The 19,588-nt window shown below is 43.9% G+C and overlaps 1 protein-coding gene across 1 annotated transcript in view; it reads left to right on the top strand.

Annotated features, from left to right (window-relative positions):
* Nucleotides 1-5,411, top strand: part of PPP4R3A (protein phosphatase 4 regulatory subunit 3A) — a 1,651,308-nt gene extending 1,645,897 nt beyond the window's left edge. Inside the window, exon 15 of the mRNA XM_044074714.1 lies at nt 3,974-5,411. Within this exon, the coding sequence (XP_043930649.1) occupies nt 3,974-4,090 (117 nt within the window). The 3' untranslated portion in view covers nt 4,091-5,411. The remainder of the gene's footprint in view (nt 1-3,973) is intronic.
* Nucleotides 5,412-19,588: the final 14,177 nt, after the last annotated feature.

Here is a 19,588-nt window from a genome sequence, read left to right as displayed (position 1 = left end):
CTTGACCTGGAAGACTGTCTTTTTAGTAGCCATCACATCAGCCAGACGCTTTTCAGAGATTCAAGTTCTATCAATCAAACCCCCATACTTGATTTTTCATAAGGACAGGGTTTCTCTTAGACTGAACATCTCCTTTCTTCCCAAAGTGGCGTCAATCAGTAACCTTAATCAATCCATTGAATTGCCAGTGTTTTTTCCCCAGTTCTCAAACAAGGCAGAATTCAAATTCCATCAATTAGATGTACACAGACAACTACGTTTTTATCTGCACAGAATGAAAAACCTCAGAAAATCTGATCAATTGTTTTCCTTTTCGGAAAACAGAATGGGGTCTCCTGTTTCCAAAGTTACTCTGTCCAGGTGGATCTCCAGCTGCATTTCCTTTGTTTATTCCTCAGGGGGTAAAGATTTACCGTTTCCAGTGAAGGCTCACTCTACTCTGTCTGTATCTACATCTACAGCCTGTCAGGCCAGATTGTCTATGGATGATATTTGTGCTGCGGCTACTTGGGCATCTCCTCACACCTTTGTTACTCATTACAAGTTGGATGTGGTATCCACAGTGCTCAGGAGTATTTTTCACTGAGCCTCCCAGGATTTAGGTGCTAGGGACACTGTCCCACGGGTAAGAATGTAGGTGAGATTGGACTACATAACATCAAGAAGTTATGTACTCACCATAACGTTCGATGTATGTAGTCCATCTCGCCTCACTTTCTTACTTACCCCCCCCCCCTCCTTCCCCCTTCCTGGAGGATCTGGAGGTTAGGTCTGGTTTCAGAGCTCCCTTCATTCTTGGTTTGTTCTTCCTTTCCTTGGGTGGTGGTATGCATGGAGTATGAGTGCTGGTGTTCGCAGCAAATTAGATCTGGGTATGTAGAGCAGTGCAGCATGGGATACCATCTTAGCCCAGCCAATAAAAAGACTTTGAGCTAGAAAAGTTTTGGCCAAGTCGGAGCTGACATTCGGCCCCGAACCCACGGGTAAGAATGTGAGGCGAGATGGACTACATACATCGAACGTTATGGTGAGTACATAACTTCTTGTTTTAAGCCTTTTTGTCCTTTATTGTATGGACTTCCTCAGAAATTGTATAAATAAATGATGTTTATATAGTTCCTGTCAATAATTACATGATCCTATAATCCAGTCAGTCAGTATAAGTTAAAAAAAAAAAAAAAAAAAAATCTTGTACACAGAACTTGGAGTTCATAGGTGTTGTTTAGACACAGTCAATCATATAGCTTCTCTTCCCTCAACAGGAGTAGAAACTCTCAGATCCCAGGTAAAGGAAGTGATCTCACATTCCTCTCCTCCAGCATGGGTAGTCTTGCAAGCCTTAGGTTCCATGGTAGCAATGATAACTGGCCAGGAATCATATGCAGATTCTACAGTGGACGCCATCATTTCAGTGGTCTGTTCTTCGGCAGCCCTTATGCATTCCAGTCAGTATTACACAAGTCTGCAAGGAACACCTCCTTTGGTGGATCCGTTCAAATGAACTTTCTCAGGGCCGTCCTTTTGTTTTACCTGTCCGAGTAGCCACAATGACCACAGACTTCTCTCATCTGGGGTGGGGGGCATTTCTTGGGAAGAACAGTCCAAGGTATGTGGTTTCCTCAAGAGGCTAATTCGCATATCAATGTCCTGGAGATGGCAGTTGTCCTAGCATTGCAGGCCTTTCAAGATGCTTTCCCCACTGAGACAATTGCGATCCAATCAGACAAAATGTCTGTGGTTTAGTACATCAGTATATAGAGGGGAACCAGGTCTTACCTTTTTGTCACAAGGCAATGGGTGATCTCTTCCAGTCACTTTTATTGTAACTCGTATACCAGGGAAATTCACTGTGCTTGCAGACAAACTAAGCAGATCCATTCTGATGCCTCACGACTGATCTCTCAATGTCAAAAGTGGCGGAAAGAATTTTCAGTCGATGGTACCAGCCATGCTGCAGTCTTTTTGCTTCCCTCCTCATCAAGTGCAGCAGGTTATTTGCCCTAATCCCCTCTCTAGGGGAGTCACCAAGCGATGCTGTAGTTCACAACTTCTCTGTTTATTCCCTATTACCTCTACTCCCCAAGTTTGTGCAGAAAGCCTACCAGTTAAAGAGCTCAGCAATCCTCATTGCACCCTTTTGGCCTTGTCATATCTAGTTTCTCTTGCTGTGGCATCATCTTCTGTAATCACCCTGGATACTGGACCCTAGTCCAGACCTCCTGTCTCATCCAGGAGTAGCTCAACCATACATAACAAGACTCAAGTTAACCGCACAGTCTCTCCATTTCCACTGATGGCTAGACAGCCCAGGCTTTCCTCCCCAGTCCGACATATCTTCTTGTCCTCTCAAAAGGATTCTACTAGGAAGGTTTACAGAAGTAAATGGAAGAGATTTTCTATTTAGGCCCTCCAGAGAGATTTGGATCCCTTTTCTGCCCCAGTTTCTGCAGTCCTGGATTTTTAGCATCCCTCCTCAAAGAGGGGGCTAGCTTCACTGCTAGCTAAGTCCAGTTGGGCGCCATTTCTAATTTTCATTCCATCAAAAACCCACTGCTTTGGCTTTTTCTAAGTTGTGCAAAACCTTTCTAAAAGGCACCTTTTTTACTTAGGCATCCCAGTCAAGGTCTCTACAGCTCCTTGGGACTTACCTGTCATACTTCAAACTTTGACCTAAAGTCCATTTGAACCTTCCTCCAAATCAGACTTAAAAAGTTTTCTCCTGGAAGACCTTTTTCCTAGTTGCCATTATGTCAGCTAGATGAGTATCGTGGCTCCAGGCACTTTTGTCCAAGCTTCCTTTTCTGATTTTTCATAATGATGGGGTGTATTTATGTACTAACCCATCCTTTTTACCTAGGGTGTTTACAGAGGCTGATATTTATCAGGTCATTAACCGTCCAATTTTCTTCTCAAATTCTCTTAATAAGCGTGAATGTATGCTGCATATTTTAGATGTTCGCAGACAACTTTGTTTTATCTTCATCAAACCAAAGATTTTAGAAAATCTGACCAATTGTTTGTATCCTTTTCTCATAACAGATTGGGCATGGCAGTTTCCAAAGTGACTTTAGCCAAATATTTGACTTGATTATATGTCATTTGTCTATAAATAGAGAGGTTTGTCTTTGACTAAGCCACCCAGAGCATAGTCAAGGAGGTCTACGGTGACCTCTTCAGCTTTTTGGTCAAGAGCTTCGATAGATTACATTTGTGCTGCTGCCACTTGGTCCAGTGCTTGTACTTTTATTGCTCATTACAAACTGGATTTCATGTCTAGGAACACAACTGCCTTTGGCTATGCAATACTTTGAAGTATCCTTTCATGAAGACCGCCCAAGGTTCATCTAGCTGGGGACTCTGTCGCATCAGTTGAGGAATGAATGAGAATGATAACATCGGATAACAAAAGTTATGTACTCCAGAACAGTGAATCTGTGTTGCCCATTTTCATTCTTCATCAGCATCCCACCTTCCTACCCCTTCCCCTTTCTTCCTGGGGGAGAATAAAGGGATTTCTCTTGGGAAACCCTTCAATCCTTGTTTAAACGTCAGTTTTATCTCTTGCTGTTTCTTCTCTATCAATTCTGTATAGAACAAACTATTGTTTTCTGGGGGAGCAAACTCGATTTGAGGTACGTTGGGTTGGTGGGCCATTATGGGTAAAGGAGGAGCTCGTGAGTTGGATCCATGAATCTAGTGAAAGTGGCTGAGTTGGATCAGAGACCCATTAGTTGAGGAAGAATGAAAATGGACAACACAGATCCATTGTTATGGTGAGTATATAACTTTTGTTTTCAGAACACTGATAGGAGAATGTTTTCCTTAATACAAGAAGTTGATTTTAATGTTTTTGTACAGCAACACAAATAGTATTGCTTGCCACAGTTTTTTTTACTTTTAGTTTTCAGTATTTGTTATGGATAGTGGGAGATTTGTATGCTTATTATAACTAATATAAAGTATTTCTTTAAAGGGAGGCCTCGTTGGACTTGTTGATTATCCAGATGACGATGAAGAAGAGGAAGATGACGAAAGTGAAGAAAAAGATGGAATTCCACCTGTTTCACAGAAAGTCAAGATTGGGTCATAAAGATCAGCATTTCAGCCTTTTAACCCTCTTGATGCACAGGTGGTGGATGTAAAAAAAAAAAAAAAAAGAAAAAAACAAAATAAAACCTTCAAAGCAGCAGTGTTTGTAGTACTGGGTCTGACACAGATCAGCCTACACACACACATGGATTTCTGCTGAACAAGTGCCAATTATAGGAGCAGGTTGGAGAGAAGAAAAGCCACACACAGGGTTGGGGGGTTGGAAGAGACTGTTGGCCATGTGCTAAATCAGCTTAGGCCACGTTGCCCTTTTCTCAGGGAATGATACAAGACAAAGCTGTAGGTCGCCACAGTGCAGGAGTTTCAGAAGAACTTGGGACTGGCTTTCCAGCTGCTTCTGTCAGAAGATCCTTCTAGTTGGACTGTCTAGAAAGACTTGAAGAGAGCTGCCTCTCTATTGGTTTTGGACAGTGTACACATACTAAAGAAATTTAAATGAAACCTCTCATGGGAGAGTAAAATGTAAAGTTCCCTATTTTATCTTGTCCCTTTAAAATGCGTTTTTTGGAGGTGTGGTGAAATTATCACCCCTTCATTACTGATTGAGTGAAATTATAGATGTGATCATTTTGTGTCATATCTTTGCCCCCTCCGGAGTGTACGCTTAGTTGTTGAATATATTTGGGACCATTAAAATCTTTGATGTAATAATACTCACTCTGTCGTGCTGGTACCTATTTCACTCTGTATATTTTTGTTTTACATCACCAGTACTTTTTTTAATATTGTATGAAAGAAAGTTTTTTTTTTTTTTTTTTTTTCCTTTTGTGTTTCAAGTGAGTGAGCAGAACCTGCCATAATGTGCATACAAAAGCAATACTATTTTGTGACTGTTTTATATAAAAAGTTTTACACCCAGAAACTGTTGAGAAGCCTGTCGGGCGCAGAACAACTAGGGTAGAATTCAGAATTTGGAGTTTGATTGTAGGAGTATGCATACAGTTGTGTATTTATTACTCTGAAGTTTGGAAGCATGAACAGTGTTGAATTCACATGCAGAGCCACACCAGATACAACAAACATGCTTGATACGTTTGTTATTGCTTACTTTATTATTGAATTTAATTTTTAAAAAGAGCAACTTGCGTACACTAGCAACTGACCTTGACAACATATAGTGATAAGCAGTTGCACACAGGATTGGCATCATCAACATCAGTTTAAATACCTGATAACGACATATTCCAAGTTGACTTAACTGTAAAGCCTGACATCACTTCCTTTTCGGAATGCCACTCTAGCAGTTCATGTAAAATCATCATTTGATTGGCAGTGATTGATTAAACTTTTAGTTAAACGTTTTTTGCTTATCTTATTTATATTGCATTATATAATTTTCCGAATTTGTGAACATAAATGGATGTTTGCTGTTTGAAAGTTATCTTTCCTTTTACTTGTACAGAATACTGTACAAAGATGTACATTTTTCCCAGTTTGTTTCAACAGCATTGGATTGTTCAACTGTTTTATAATCTTACTTATGAACTCTGACATTTTTACAGCTAGGTGCACTTCTTAAAGTAACAAATCAGCAGCTTTACTTCTGAGATTATCCTAGACCGGTTTGCTTACTTTAATGTATCATGATGGCTGACTTAGATGAATAACCCCATATTGGTATGATGGTTTTTATGTTTCAGGAACACTGAACACAGCATTTAAGTGCACTTTATTAACCATGAACTGTTTCTAATTGCACACCTGTTCACATCTTGAAACAACAGTGGACTTTTGGTAATTTGTGTGCAATGGAGGCTTTGTCCATTCCCATGTAGTTATTTTGTGGGTGGTATGGTGAAATTTTTGAACATAAGTACGTTAAGACTGTGTGTGTGTGTAAATATATATATATATATATATATATATATATATATATAATATATATGTGTGTGTGTGTGTGTGTGTGTATATATATATATATATATATATATATATATGTATATATATATATATATATATATATATATATATATATATATATATATATATATATATATATATATATACTGCGTCGGTTGATGTCGCTTGAGGACTGACGTCAGGTCGTCAGTAGTATAAAGTAAGGCAGCCAACGCCATTACATTAGTCTTTCTTGCCATGGAGCCCAAAGCAGAAGCAGTTTGCACGAGTGCCGGTCGGCCGCTACCTGAGTTTTCAGCTCCGAATTGAAGTTGAAGTCTTCTAAAGCCAAGTACCCTGTTGAGGATCCTTTTTTCTTGCACTAACTGTTGTCAGAAGAAGCTAATAATTGTCTCGCATATGGAAAGCAAATACCACACCGAGACTACCACTCTTACCGCGTCACTTGTTTAGGCCCAGACCACGACGTCCCCCATTGTCGCTTCTGTGCTTTGTTCAGCGCCAGAACTATCCGTATTCAGACGCATTGTAGCCAGATATTTTTGTTTACAGTCCTCAAATTCCAATATGGCTTCGGTAAGCCATCTGATAGCAGATCTTCCGAAAAAAGTAAAGATAAAGACAGAGAACAGACCACACAAGTCCAAACCTACCAACGACGCTTCCGTTAAGCTAGTAGTCAGTCCTCCGGTACTCAGTGAGGTGCTTTTGCAGCCCCTGATGCCCACTTCATTTGATATGCAGGCCGCTACCCAGACCCTTTCGGAGTCCGGTATGCCACAAAACTTTTCTTCGACTAAGGATCCTGTGGTCGTCTCTACCTTGGATGGGTCCAGAGACGCTGAGCATGCACCAGCTTCCGAGGACGTCCTTTGCACTACCAAATCTCCACACAAACCGACATCTTCTTTCGCAACTATCATTGTTTCAAAAACGTCAGTATTTCTTAGGCCAGGGTTGAACCACACCCAAGAAACCGACTACCCACTCTCAGGCGTCTGCCACCTTGCCTCAGTCTCAACTGCTTAAAATGGAGGAAGACCTTATCATGCTGATCAGGGGAAGCCAAGCTACCCTCTCAAAAAGGAAAAGAGATCTGTCCCCTGTAGTTTTCTCTGAACAGGAGTCAGATTAATCTGATGCATCTGACTATGATAACATGCAACCCCTCTCCACTTTTGAGGATTCTGATGAGTCCATTCCTTCAGCCTCTCCCCCAGAGGATTTTCCTTTGGGGAAAGCCTGCATACTTTAGGGAGTATTTCAGTGGGAGAGTCAGGACTACCCTCAGTCTAAAGAGAGACGCAGGGGATTCTTAGATCTTCCGCAACACAGACCCTTGACCATCCCCCCCGTCCTGGATGTTGTGGGATGATGTTTTCCTTGAATCCAGCTTGACTCCTGATGCCCTACCTCCTGCTCCCAGAAAACTAGAGTCCCTGACTCACACAAGTGTCTTTTTAAAAATCCAACAGCTGCCCCTGAGGTCATTTTGCAGGGGCCAAAAGGGATTAAAGCAACCTCTGCTTAAGAATCCCACCCCCTCAGACAGGGATTCCCGAGCATTGGACAGATGGGGTAACAAAGTATACACCTCAGCTACTCTTGCTATCAGTGCACTTAAATTGTCAGTTCCATATGCTGAAATTTCAGCAACATACCTTGGAACTCTTTAAACTAAAAATGTCTTCCTTTCCTGCTTGGGCATAATCTAAAGATTTACAAGACTTAATGCATTCTGCAAGTCAAGTAACTAAACACACTTTGCACTGTGGTTTTGACACCCTAGAAGCTTCTTGCAGGGCAGCAGTCACTGGTTCTGTCATTAGAAGACATGCACGGCTTAAGGAACAACCCCTGCCAGACCATGTCAAATCTAAATTGTTGGATGCCCTCTTGCACAAAGATAACTTATTTGGCACTAAGGCAGAAGAGGTCTTAAAAAAGATGGAAGAAAAAGCAAAATCTCTGCAGACAGTTGAGGATTTCTTACAAGTCCGGCCCCCTAGGTTCAGCAGGCATTGACCCTCCAAGCACTGATTCTTTCCTGCTCTGAATAAACCAGCCCAGCCTAGGCCCTGTGGAAACAGACCCCCCCCCCCCAGACAGCAGCCCCAGGGAATGCAGAGATCGAAGCAGTGGACTACCTCCACTTCAAACCCAGGGAGTTCTAAGCCACCCCCTTATGGTAAGAACTCACGACTCACCTCCTCACCCCACCCCCAGTCCACCTTCACTTACCAGTAGGAGGAAAACTCTCCTTTCACTCAAGCACCTGGGCCACCATTACCAAGGGCCAATGGGTTCTGAACATTGTGTCTCAGGGATACAAATTTTCCTTCCACACCCTTTCAACCCCAAAAGGGTTCCCAGATCTACCACCAAATCAGTGGGCAGAGGCTCAAAAGCAAATCCTTTCCCTGTTCTCTCTGAGGGCAGTAAAGCACATTCCTGCAGAACAGATAGGCCAAGGCTTCTACTCCAGACTTTTTCTGGTGCCCAGAAAAGAGGACACCTGGCTCCCCATCCTTGTTCTATTCATTCTAAACACCTTCCTGGTGATCCCAAAATTCCAAATGTTTATCCTCCCACAGCTGCTCCCCATGCTCTCCAAGGACACTTAGCTAGCCACCCTAGATCTAAAAGAGGCCTACCGCCACATTCCTATCGGGGAATCATGCAGGAAACATCTCCACTTCAGGGCAGGATCTCAACACTTTCAGTTCTCTCTGTGCTTCTCTTTCGCTTATCTACTGCTCCCAGAGTTTTCACAAAATGTCTGGCTTCGGCCATCGCCTTTTGCAGACAGATATTCAAATTTACCCATATGTAGACGACTGCCGTATTCAGGCAGACAGCCAGGAAAAGCTGCTCAAGCACCTGGCCTTTGTAAAGACCCTACTAACCTCCCTAGGGTACACAATCAACGGCAAGAAATCCAAACAGGTGCCCACCCAAAGGATAATCTTCCTGGGAGCAAGTCCGGACACAGCATCCCAGATGGCATACCTTACACCAGAGAAACAAATTTTCCTGACAGCCTACTTCTCTCAATTAGCCACCAGGCTCCAGCTATCTGCAAGGAAGATCCTGCAAGCTCTGGTTTTCATGGTGTCTTGCATACTACTCATTTCATATGCCAGACTGCATATGAGGAAACTTCAGTGGTACCCAAGAGCCTTTGGTGTCAACACTCTCAACACCTGGAAACTCTTCTACCTATAATTCCTTGTCTCAGAAAGGAATTTCTTTGGTGGGCAACAGCATGCTCCCACAACAAGAGACTGCCCTTCTCCCCACTCCCTGCTTCCGAGACCCTCACCACAGATGCATCAGACTATGCTTGGGGTACACACCTGGATGGCAGGTGCATACAGGGCCAATGGAGCCTACAGCAAATCCCTATGCACATCAGTCGAAAAGAGATGATGGCTGTGCAGCACGCCTTGATAGCTTTCAAACCCCTTCTCTCTCCAGGGGTTCTCCTCTTCAAAACGGACAACATCACTGTGAATGTGGTACATAAACAAGCAGGGAGGGACTCGCTGTTACCCTCTATGCAGGCTGGCCATGACCCTTTGGCGCACAGCCTCTTCCACGCAACTACACCTGTTAGCACAATTCCTACCAGGCTGTCTCAACTCTCTGGCCGACCAATTAAGCAGAAACCTTCTGGACCCACACAAGTGGCAACTCAACAGAAGTACCTTTACCCTAATAACTCAGAAATGGGGAACCCCAAAGTGTGACCTCTTTGCCTCCCACAGCAGCCATCAGCTCAGCAAATTCTGCACCAGGGAGCATCACTGCATGGCTTGAAAAGTGGATGTCCTGTCCTTCCCCTGGGTCAATCTATCGGTCTATGCCTTTCCTCCCCTACCTCTCATCCACAGGGTACTGCCCAAAATAAGGGAGGAAAAACCAAGGCCTATTCTTATAGCCCCAGATTGGCCCCGACAACACTGGCACCCCTTGCTGTGCAGCCTGTCCCTGCTGCCTCCATGGCATCTTCCTCAGATTCCAAACCTCCTGACCCAGAGGGAAGGGGAATTCATGCATCCCCCACTTGCAGACACTCAATTTGGCAGCTTGGCTTATTCCCTAACCCTGAACCAATATGCCATCCTCAGTAAACCGGTTCTGGATGTTATCCCTGAGGCCAGACGTCCTAGCACCAGAAAGTCTTATACAGATAAATGGAAAAGGTTCTGCACCTGGATCTGTGCTAAGGGAGCCAATATGGCACAGCCCTCCATCCCCTCTCATCCTGGATTACTTAGCTGACCTACTACACAGTGGTCTGTCTTTTTCCTCTATAAAAATTAATGCCTCTTCTGCTATTTCTGCTCAATTTCCCACTCAGTAGCTCCTATTCTCATACCCTTTGATCAAACAGTTCCTCAGAGGGGCTAGCAACTTGAGGCCCCCCAGAAGGGCACCAACACCAGCTTGGGACCTTAACTTTGTCTTTTAAAATCTCACCCTGTCCCCTTTTTGAACCAGCTTCTTCTGCAGAGCTGAACCAGCTTCTTCTGCAGAGCTAAAATTTCTCTCCTGGAAGACTGCATTCCTTCCCCCCCCCCCCCAGAAGGGCACCAACACCAGCTTGGGACCTTAACTTTGTCTTTTAAAATCTCACCCTGTCCCCTTTTGAACCAGCTTCTTCTGCAGAGCTAAAATTTCTCTCCTGGAAGACTACATTCCTTCCGGCCATCACTTCAACCAGAAGAGTCTCTGAGCTGCAAGCACACATGACTGTGGAACCCTTCATCATCTTCCATGCAGACAGGGTATCCCTCAGAACTAACCCATCCTTCATGACCAAGGTGGTGATCAGTGTGGCTCTAACCCAATCCATTAATTTGCCCACCTTCTATCCTAATCCCCAGGTAAAGGGGGAAAGGATTCTTCACTCTCTAGATGTGCACAGACAGCTCTGATCCTATCTGGGCAGGACTAAATCCTTCAGAAAGTCTGATCAATTACTGATTTGCTTTGCTACAGGGGCAGAAGGCAAAGCCATCTCCAAGCAAACTATTTCCAAATGGATACCACACTGCATCCATTTCTGCTACAAACAGCATGGAAAGCCTCCCCCCAAGGTGTGTCAGGACACACACCACCAGAGCAGCCTCCACCTCTGCTGCCTTCCTCAGAGGAATCCCCACAAGGGACATACTGGAGGCTGCCACCTGGACATCTGTTCACACTTTTACCAAACATTACCACTTGCCTCTTACCAAACATTACCACTTGCCTCTTTTACCAAACATTACCACTTGCCTCTCTTCTCCAAATCCAGGGCAGGGTTTGCCTCTGCAGTCTTGCAGGGCATGCTAGCCAGCCCCTGGTTTCCTGTACTGCCTCTACCCATTTCCTCAGCTTTGGTAATCTACACAAATGTGATGACTGTGACAGTGAAACATGAAGAACATAGTACAGTTGTGTACACTTACCATAAATGTAGATGTTTGAGTGTATTCACTGTTGCAGTCCTGGTTTCCCTCCCTCCATCCCCCTTTTTTTCTCATTTTCCTTTTGTTACCCTTCTTCCTTGTTGATGATCTTCGTATTTCACTGTTGGAGTCATTATATTTGGGTAATCTGCTGGCAGGTTGCCCTCATTCGGCCTGATTAACAAAGTCTTGGGTCCTGCATCGGTTGCTGTCCCTTCTTCCATGACGTCAGGTTGTCAGGGGTATAAAACATGTAGCCGACGCCATTACATCAGTCTTTCTTGCCGTGCGGTGGTCGAAGCAGAAGCAGTTCGCAAGTGCCTGTCGGCTGACTCCTGAAATTTTCGTTTTCAAGTTTCAGAACCAAAGTCGTCTACTTAAAGCTAAGTACCCCTTTGGGGAAACTTTTTCTTGCTCCTTACTGATGTCAGTAAAAGTTAATAATTGCATTAATTGTGGGAAGTAAATACCTCATAAAGGTTTTCATTTGCACTGTATTCCTTGCCTAGGCCCTGACCACGACGTACCGTGCTGTCGGTTTTGTGCTTTATTTAATCAGCGCACTATCCGTCGTCGGTACATTTTTGCCTCTAAATATTTCGGTTCTCGGTTTAATTATCCAGAAATGACATCGGTTAGCCATCCGACTACCGGAATTCCAAAAAAAAAAACAAAGAAAAAGACAGAAACAGGCCGTCGAGGTCCAAAACTGCCAACGACGCTTCTCCTAAGCCAGTCGCCAGTTCACCGGTACTCCGGCACTTTCGCAGCCCCTGATACCCGCTACTTATGACTCGCAGGCCTCTACTGAGACCCATTCGGAGTCCAGTATGCCACAAGATGCTTCACCTATGGAACCCGCGGATGTCTCTACCTTGGATGGGTCCGGAGCCGCTGTGCAGGCACTGGCTTCTGAGGGTGTATTCAAGCCTGCAGACTTGCATATTAAACAGACTCCACCTTCTATTCTAAGGCCTAAATCATGATCTATGTCTAAAAAACCGACCCAGAGGCCACATGTTCAGCCCCTAAGCCTAAAAAACAAATGATCAAAATGGCTGAAGATCTTATTACTCTAATCAGGGGTAGTCAACCCACCTCCTTCTAAGAGGCCTAGGACTGAACTTGACAGTGAATCTTCTGATCAGGACTCTGTTTCTTCCAATGACCTGGATTTGTCCTTTCCTACTTTTGAGGATTCTGATGCAGAGGATTCCATTCCCTTTGCTCCTCCCCCCCCCCCCCCCCCTGAGGATTTTTCTCTTTGGGAAACTTTACATACCTTAAGGGAGCATTTCCACTGGGAAAGTCAGGAGTTTTCTGAATCTCAAAAGAGGCTTAGGGATTTCCTCCTCCTACCTCAGCATAGGCCTTTTGCTTTACCTCCTGTACTAGACATTGTTGATGATGTGTTTTCGGAATCCAGTATGACCCCTGATTCCCTGCCTCTGGCTCCTAGTAAACCTGACAGATGCTACAGGGTTCCGGAGTCCCACAAGTTCCTTTTCAAAAATCCTGTTGCAGACCCAGAAACCATTTCTCAGGGGCCCAAGGGCATTAAGGCTTCTACTGCTAAAAATCCTACCCCTTCTGATAGAGACTCCAGGGTGCTGGATAGATGGGGTAAAAAGGTTTATACTTCTGCAACCTTGCCAATCAGGGCTTTAAACTGCCAATTTCATATGCTAAAATATCAGTAGCATATTATGGGACTGCTTAAACAGAAAATTATGTTGATTTCTGACTGTGTGGAAAATACAGATTTACAGGATTTATTGCATTCAGCTGAACAAGTTGGAAAACCTACTTTGCAATGTGGTTTTGATTCTTTATAGGCCTCTTGCATGGCTGCTGTTACTGGGTCTGTGCTTAGAAGGCATACTTGGCTTAAGGAGCAATCTCTGCCTGATCATGTTAAAGAAAAATTGTTGGATGCTCCTTTAAATCAGGACCGCCTGTTTGGCAATAAGGCTGAAGAAGTTCTAAAAAAGATGGAAGATAAAGCTAAATCTATGCAAACTGTGAACGATTTCTTACAAGTGCAACCTCAAGATTTAGTAGGTGCTGGCCTACTAAGAATTGGTCTTTTCCATCTCCTTCCAGATCCACTCAAGCCAAACCCAGACACACCAAAAGCACCAGGTTTCAGTTCCAAGGGACTGTCAGAATTAAGCAATGGGGAGCCTCCACTCCCAAATCTGGAAATAACAAGACACCCCCCTATGGGAAACAGTCTCAGTGACTTTCCTTTAAAATTACCAAGCACTTACCTTTTAGCCGCCCCCTTGGGGGGGAAAGGTTGCTCTTCATGCAAAAAACTGGGAACTCATAACCCGGGACAAATGGGTTTTAAATATAGTGTCCCAGGGATACAGATTTCATTTCCACACATTGCCAACACCAAATAGGTGGCCAGACCTGCCCCCAAATCAGTGGGCAGAGGCTCAGAAACAAGTACTTTCCCTCTTAAACATGGGGGCTATTCAACCGGTACCAGAAGAGAAAAAGGGACAAGGTTTCTATTCCAGGCTTTTCCTGGTACCCAGAAAAGACAAATCACGGGGTCCAATTCTGGACCTGTCTACTCTAAACTCCTTTCTGGGCATTCCAAAATTCAAGATGATGACTCTTCACCAGTTACTTCCTATGCTAGGCAAAGTTGCCTGGTTGGCAACTCTAGATTTAAAAGAAGCTTACCTGCATATCCCAATCAGGGAATCTTGCAGAAGGTACCTACGCTTCAAAGCAGGCTACTTGCATTATCAGTTCTCTGCACTGCCCTTTGGCTTGTCTACTGCGCCCAGGGTATTCACAAAGTGCCTGGCTCCAGTAATTGCATTTTGCAGGGAAAGAAATATTCAAATATATCCATACCTGGACGTTTGTCTAATTCAGGCAGAAAACCAGGCCATACTTATAAATCATCTGGCATTTGTAGAAAGGGTTCCAACTTGTCTAGGGTACACCATAAATGAAAAGAAATCACAACTGGTACCCTCTCAACAGATTACATTCCTGGGTGCAAGTTTGAATACAACTGCCCAGATAGCTTTCCTCACGCCAGAAAAGCAAATTCATTTGGTAACTTGCTTCAAACAAGTGGCCACAAAAACCCTGCTATCTGCAAGACAAATACTGCAAGCCTTGGGGTTCATGGCCTCCTGCATTCTTCTAATTCCATATGCAAGACTGCATGTCAGGAAACTTCAATGGTACTTAAAAGGTCTATGGAGTCAACATCATCACAGCCTGGAAACAATGATTCCTATCATACCTTGCCTACACCTAGAGTTCCTGTGGTGGGCAGAGGCCTGCAACCAAAACAAGGGAGTGCCATTCACACTACCCCCTGCCGCCCAAACCCTAACTACAGACGCATCAGACTATGCATGGGGGGCTCACCTGGCAGGGAAGTGCATTCAGGGCAAATGGAGCCCAAATCAAATGCACCTACATATCAATCAAAAAGAAATGTTAGCTGTGCAGAATGCTCTGACAGCCTTCAAGGACTACATTCATCCAGGCCAACTCATAGTAAAGATGGACAACACTACGGTTATGTGGTACATAAGCAGGGAGGTACACATTCCTACCCCCTCTGCAGACTAGCCATGGCATTGTGGAACACTGCGTTGAGCTACGAAGTGCAACTACAAGCTCAATTCCTGCCTGGAAAACTGAATACACTGGCAGATGGACTAAGCAGAAATCTCATTGACCCACACGAGTGGAAACTGAAGCCACGGATTTTCAACATGTTGACAAGCATATGGGGAGCCCAGACCTAGATCTATTTGCCTCCCCCCAGAACTACCAGTTGAACAAATTTTGCACAAGAACTCCTCACAAAAAAGCCTGGAAAGTGGATGTTCTGTCCTTCAGCTGGAAAAACCTATCAGTCTATGCCTTTCCCCCTCTGCCTCTGCTCTCCAAAGTTCTGCTAAAAGTCAAACAGAACAAACCAAAAATGATTTTGATTGCTCCAGACTGGCCACGTCAACTCTGGTACCCACTCCTGTGCAGTGTGTCACAAATTTCTCCATGGCACCTGCCTCAGACACCTTCCTTACTGTCTCAGCAGGAGAACCGAATTCTGCACCCTCAGCTACCAACATTGAACCTTGCAGCTTGGCTAATCACTTAAATTCATCCTTAGCATCCCTCAGCAAACCTGTGATGGATGTCGTCTTAAAGACCTAGTACTAGAAAATCTTATGTTGACAAATGGAAAAGATTCTGTGCCTGGAATCAATCTCAAGGATGAGAAAAGCAGCACCCAGTTTACCTCAGATTTTGCAATCCTTAACTGAGATGCTTCACAAGGGCCTGCCTTTTTCCTCCATTAAAATCCACACCTCAGCCATTTCAGCTCATTATAACACAGACCCTCCCCTTTTCTCTCATCCTCTGCTCAAGCAGTACCTCAGAGGGGCCAAAAACTTGAGACCACTCAGGAGAGCTCCAACCCCTGCCTGGGACTTTAACTTTGTATTGGAGAAACTCACTCCACCTCCTTTCGAGCCAGCTGCTATTGCTGACTTAAAAATTTCTTTCTTGGAAAACAGCCTTCCTTTTAGCAATCACTTCAGCTAGCAGGATATCTGAATTACAGGCCCTTATGGCAGTGGAGCCTTTCATCATCTTTCATGTGTACAGGGTGTCACTCAGGACCAATCCATCCTTCATGCCCAAGGTGGTATCCAGTGTGGCTCTTAATCAGTCTATTCATTTGCCAACTTTCTTTCCCAATCCACAGAACAAAAGGGAACTGATTCTGCATTCATTGGATGTGCACAGACAACTTAGATTCTACTTGGACAGGACTAAACCTCAAAGAAAATCTGAACAATTGCTGGTAGCATTTGCTGCAGGGGCAGAGGGGAAGGCTATTTCAAAACAAACCATTTCTAAATGGATAAGCCATTGCATTCATTTCTGCTATAAATTCCATGGAAAACCTATCCCCCAGGGGATCAGATCTCATTCCACCAGGGCTGCATCTACTTCTGCAGCCTTTCTCAGAGATGTTCTTACCAGGGATATTCTAGAAGCTGCTACCTGGAGTTCAGTTAATACTTTCACCAAGCATTATCATTTACCAATTTTCTCTAAATCCAGAGCTGGCTTTGCCACTGCTGTCTTGCAGGGCCTTATAGCTGGTCCTAATGCTGTATAAGTCCTTCCTCTCAACCATAGCTTTGAGAATCTACCCAAATGTAATGACTGCAACAGTGAAACATGAAGAACATAGTACAGTTGTGTACACGTGTACACTTACCATAAATGTAGATGCTCGAGTGTATTCACTGTTGCAGTCATGGTTACCCTCCCTCCAGCCACTTATTTCTCTCTTGCTATACCTCTACTTTCTTTTACTATGCTCAAAAGCCTTTTTGGTGTATTTGCTTTTGGTTGGAGGTATATTTTTGTGTTTTTAATTTTATTTTGCTCCCCATTTAGAGGGCACCTGGCATGTCGGGCAAGAAAAACTGATGTAATGGCATTGGCAGCATGTTTTATAACCCTGATGACCTGACGTCATGGAAGAAGGGACAGCAACCGACGCCGGACCCAAGACTTTGTTAATCAGGCCGACTGAGGGTAACCTGCCAGCAGATTACCCACATGTAATGACTGCAACAGTGAATACACTCGAACATCTACATTTATGGTAAGTGTACACAATTGTACTTTCTCCCCCTTTCCTTACAAGGGACATATTGGTATTTATTTTCCACTGGTGGGGTTCTTCCACCAGAACTTGGCCTCCTACTTTGGAGGCTCCTGACAGGTTAGGGCAAGAAAAACTGATATGGTGTCTGCTGCCTTACTTTATACTACTGACGTCAGTCTTCAAGCGACAGCAACCGATGCAAAAATACTAAGTCTCTGGTATTCGGGCCGGCCGAGGGCTACCCTGGCATTGTTAACCCAAATGTGATGACTGCAACAGTGAATACACTCTAACATCTACGTTTATGGTAAGTGTATACAACTGTACTAACTATATACATATATATATATTTTTTCCTTTTTTTTCATTTGTACCATTACCATTTCACACAGTGGTTATGAAAGTCCGCTCTTTCATGTTTGCATGTCACTGAGAATGAAAATGGTGTTAACAGTTTTCCTCACATCGTCTTATTTTTGTTGGTAACAGTGGACGTCACGATACTATGCAACTGATTATATCATTTCTGCTTAGTAGTAGTAGGGATTTTCTTTTAAGACATTGATAAGTTTTGCTGAAATGGAATAATTTCTACTTCAGAAGTTGCATTAGGTGCAATAAGTAGCTGCCACAGCATTTGGCACATATGGAGTTTATTCAGAGTTTTATTTTAGGTTATGTATTTTTATTTAATCTGTTATTAACCAGAATTGAACACTGAACTGCTCTGATCTTTTCAGATTCTACTTGGGAGTATACAGAAATGGTAGAATCAAAGACAGTCAGCAATAATTTTACATTAATATAAATCTTAAAACACAACAGTAGTATGGCATTTAGAAACATGGCGATTAGCACAAATGTCAACTAACAGTTAAAGTACAGTAATACACTAAGCGGATATGTACAGATGGTACAGTAGTGACATGTTCATCGTGTTTCATTGTTAGTCTTTACATTTGGGTTATCCTGCTGGCAGGCTACCCGCAGTCAGCTCGAGTTCCAAAGTCTTGGTCTGTTGATGTCGCCTCTTCCTTGACGTCCGTGTGCCAGGGGTATAAAAGATGCAACTGACGCCATTTTCTTCAGTCTTTCTTGCTGTGCGGTGCCCGAAGAAGAAGCAGTTCGCAAGTGCCGGTCGGCCGACATCTGAAATTTTCGTTTTTTTAGTTTCAGATCCAAAGTCTTAAACTAAGCTAAGTACCCCATTGGGGATCCTTTTTCTTGCTCTAAACTGATGTCAGTAAAAGTTAATTGTATTTCTTGTGGAAAGGAAATGCCTCATAAAGATTTTCATTCATACTGCATTCCTTGCTTAGGCCCAGACCACGACGCACCTCGCTGTCAGTTTCGTGCCTTATTCAGACCTTGTACTATGTCTTCTGTCATTTCGCATACAAATATTTTGGTACTCTGTTCAATTATCCAGAAATGGCTTCGGTAAGCCATCCGACTACCGACATTCCGAAAAAACAAAAGATAAAGACAGAGACAGACCACATAGGTCCAAAGCTGCCGACAAAGCTTCTCCTAAGCTAGTCGCCAGTTCTCCAGTACTCAGTGAGGCGCTTTCGCAGCCCCTGATACCTGCTACTTCAGATTGGCAGGCCTCTACTGAGACTCATTCGGAGTCCGGTATGCTGCAAGATGCTTCTTCGACTGTGGAACCTGCGGTTGTCTCTACCTTGGATGGGTCCAGAGCCGTTGTGCAGGCACTGGCTCCTGGAGGGTGTATTCAGGCCTACTGACTTGCATATTAAGCCAGTGCCATCTTCTTCTTCAAGGCCTAAAACTCGATCTATGCCTAAAAAATTGCCCAGACCGCATGGCCAGGCCCCTATGCCTAAAAAAACAAATGATAAGAATGGCTGAGGACCTTATTACTCTAATCAGGGGGAGCTACCCTTCCCCCTCTGAGACCTAGGACTGATTTTCCATCTTATTCTTCTGAACAGGATTCTGAAATTTGTGTTTTCTCTGTTGACCAGGATTTGCCCTTATCTACCTATGAGGATTATGATGCAGAGGACTCCATTCCCTCTGCTTCCCCTCCAGAGGATTTCTCTTTTGGTGAAGCCTTGCATACTCTTAGGGAGCATTTCCACTGGGAAAGCCGGGATTACTCTTGACTCCAAAAAGAGGCTTAGGGAATTCTTACTTCTGCCTCAACACAGGCCTTTAACTATCCCTCCTGTACTGGACATTGTAGATGATGCCTTCTCAGAATTTAGCCTGGCCCCTGACACCTTACCTCCTGCTCCCAGAAAACCCGACAGGTATTACAGGGTACCTGACTTTCACAAGTTCCTCTTTAAAAATCTTACTATGGAAACTGAGACCATTTCACAGGGACCCAAGGGCATTAAGGCTTCTACTGCCAAAAATCCTACCCTCTCTGATAGAGATTCCAGGGCGCTGGATACATGGGGTAAGAAGGTATACACTTCTGCAACTTTGGCCATTAGGGCTGAAAATAAAGATTTACAGG

Source organism: Protopterus annectens, chromosome 6.part0 (genome assembly GCF_019279795.1).
Source record: "Protopterus annectens isolate FY-2018-M chromosome 6.part0, PAN1.0, whole genome shotgun sequence".
Classification (NCBI taxonomy): domain Eukaryota; kingdom Metazoa; phylum Chordata; order Ceratodontiformes; family Protopteridae; genus Protopterus; species Protopterus annectens.
The sequence above is the reverse complement of the archived record's forward strand: the minus strand, read 5'-3'. Positions and strand labels throughout refer to the sequence as shown.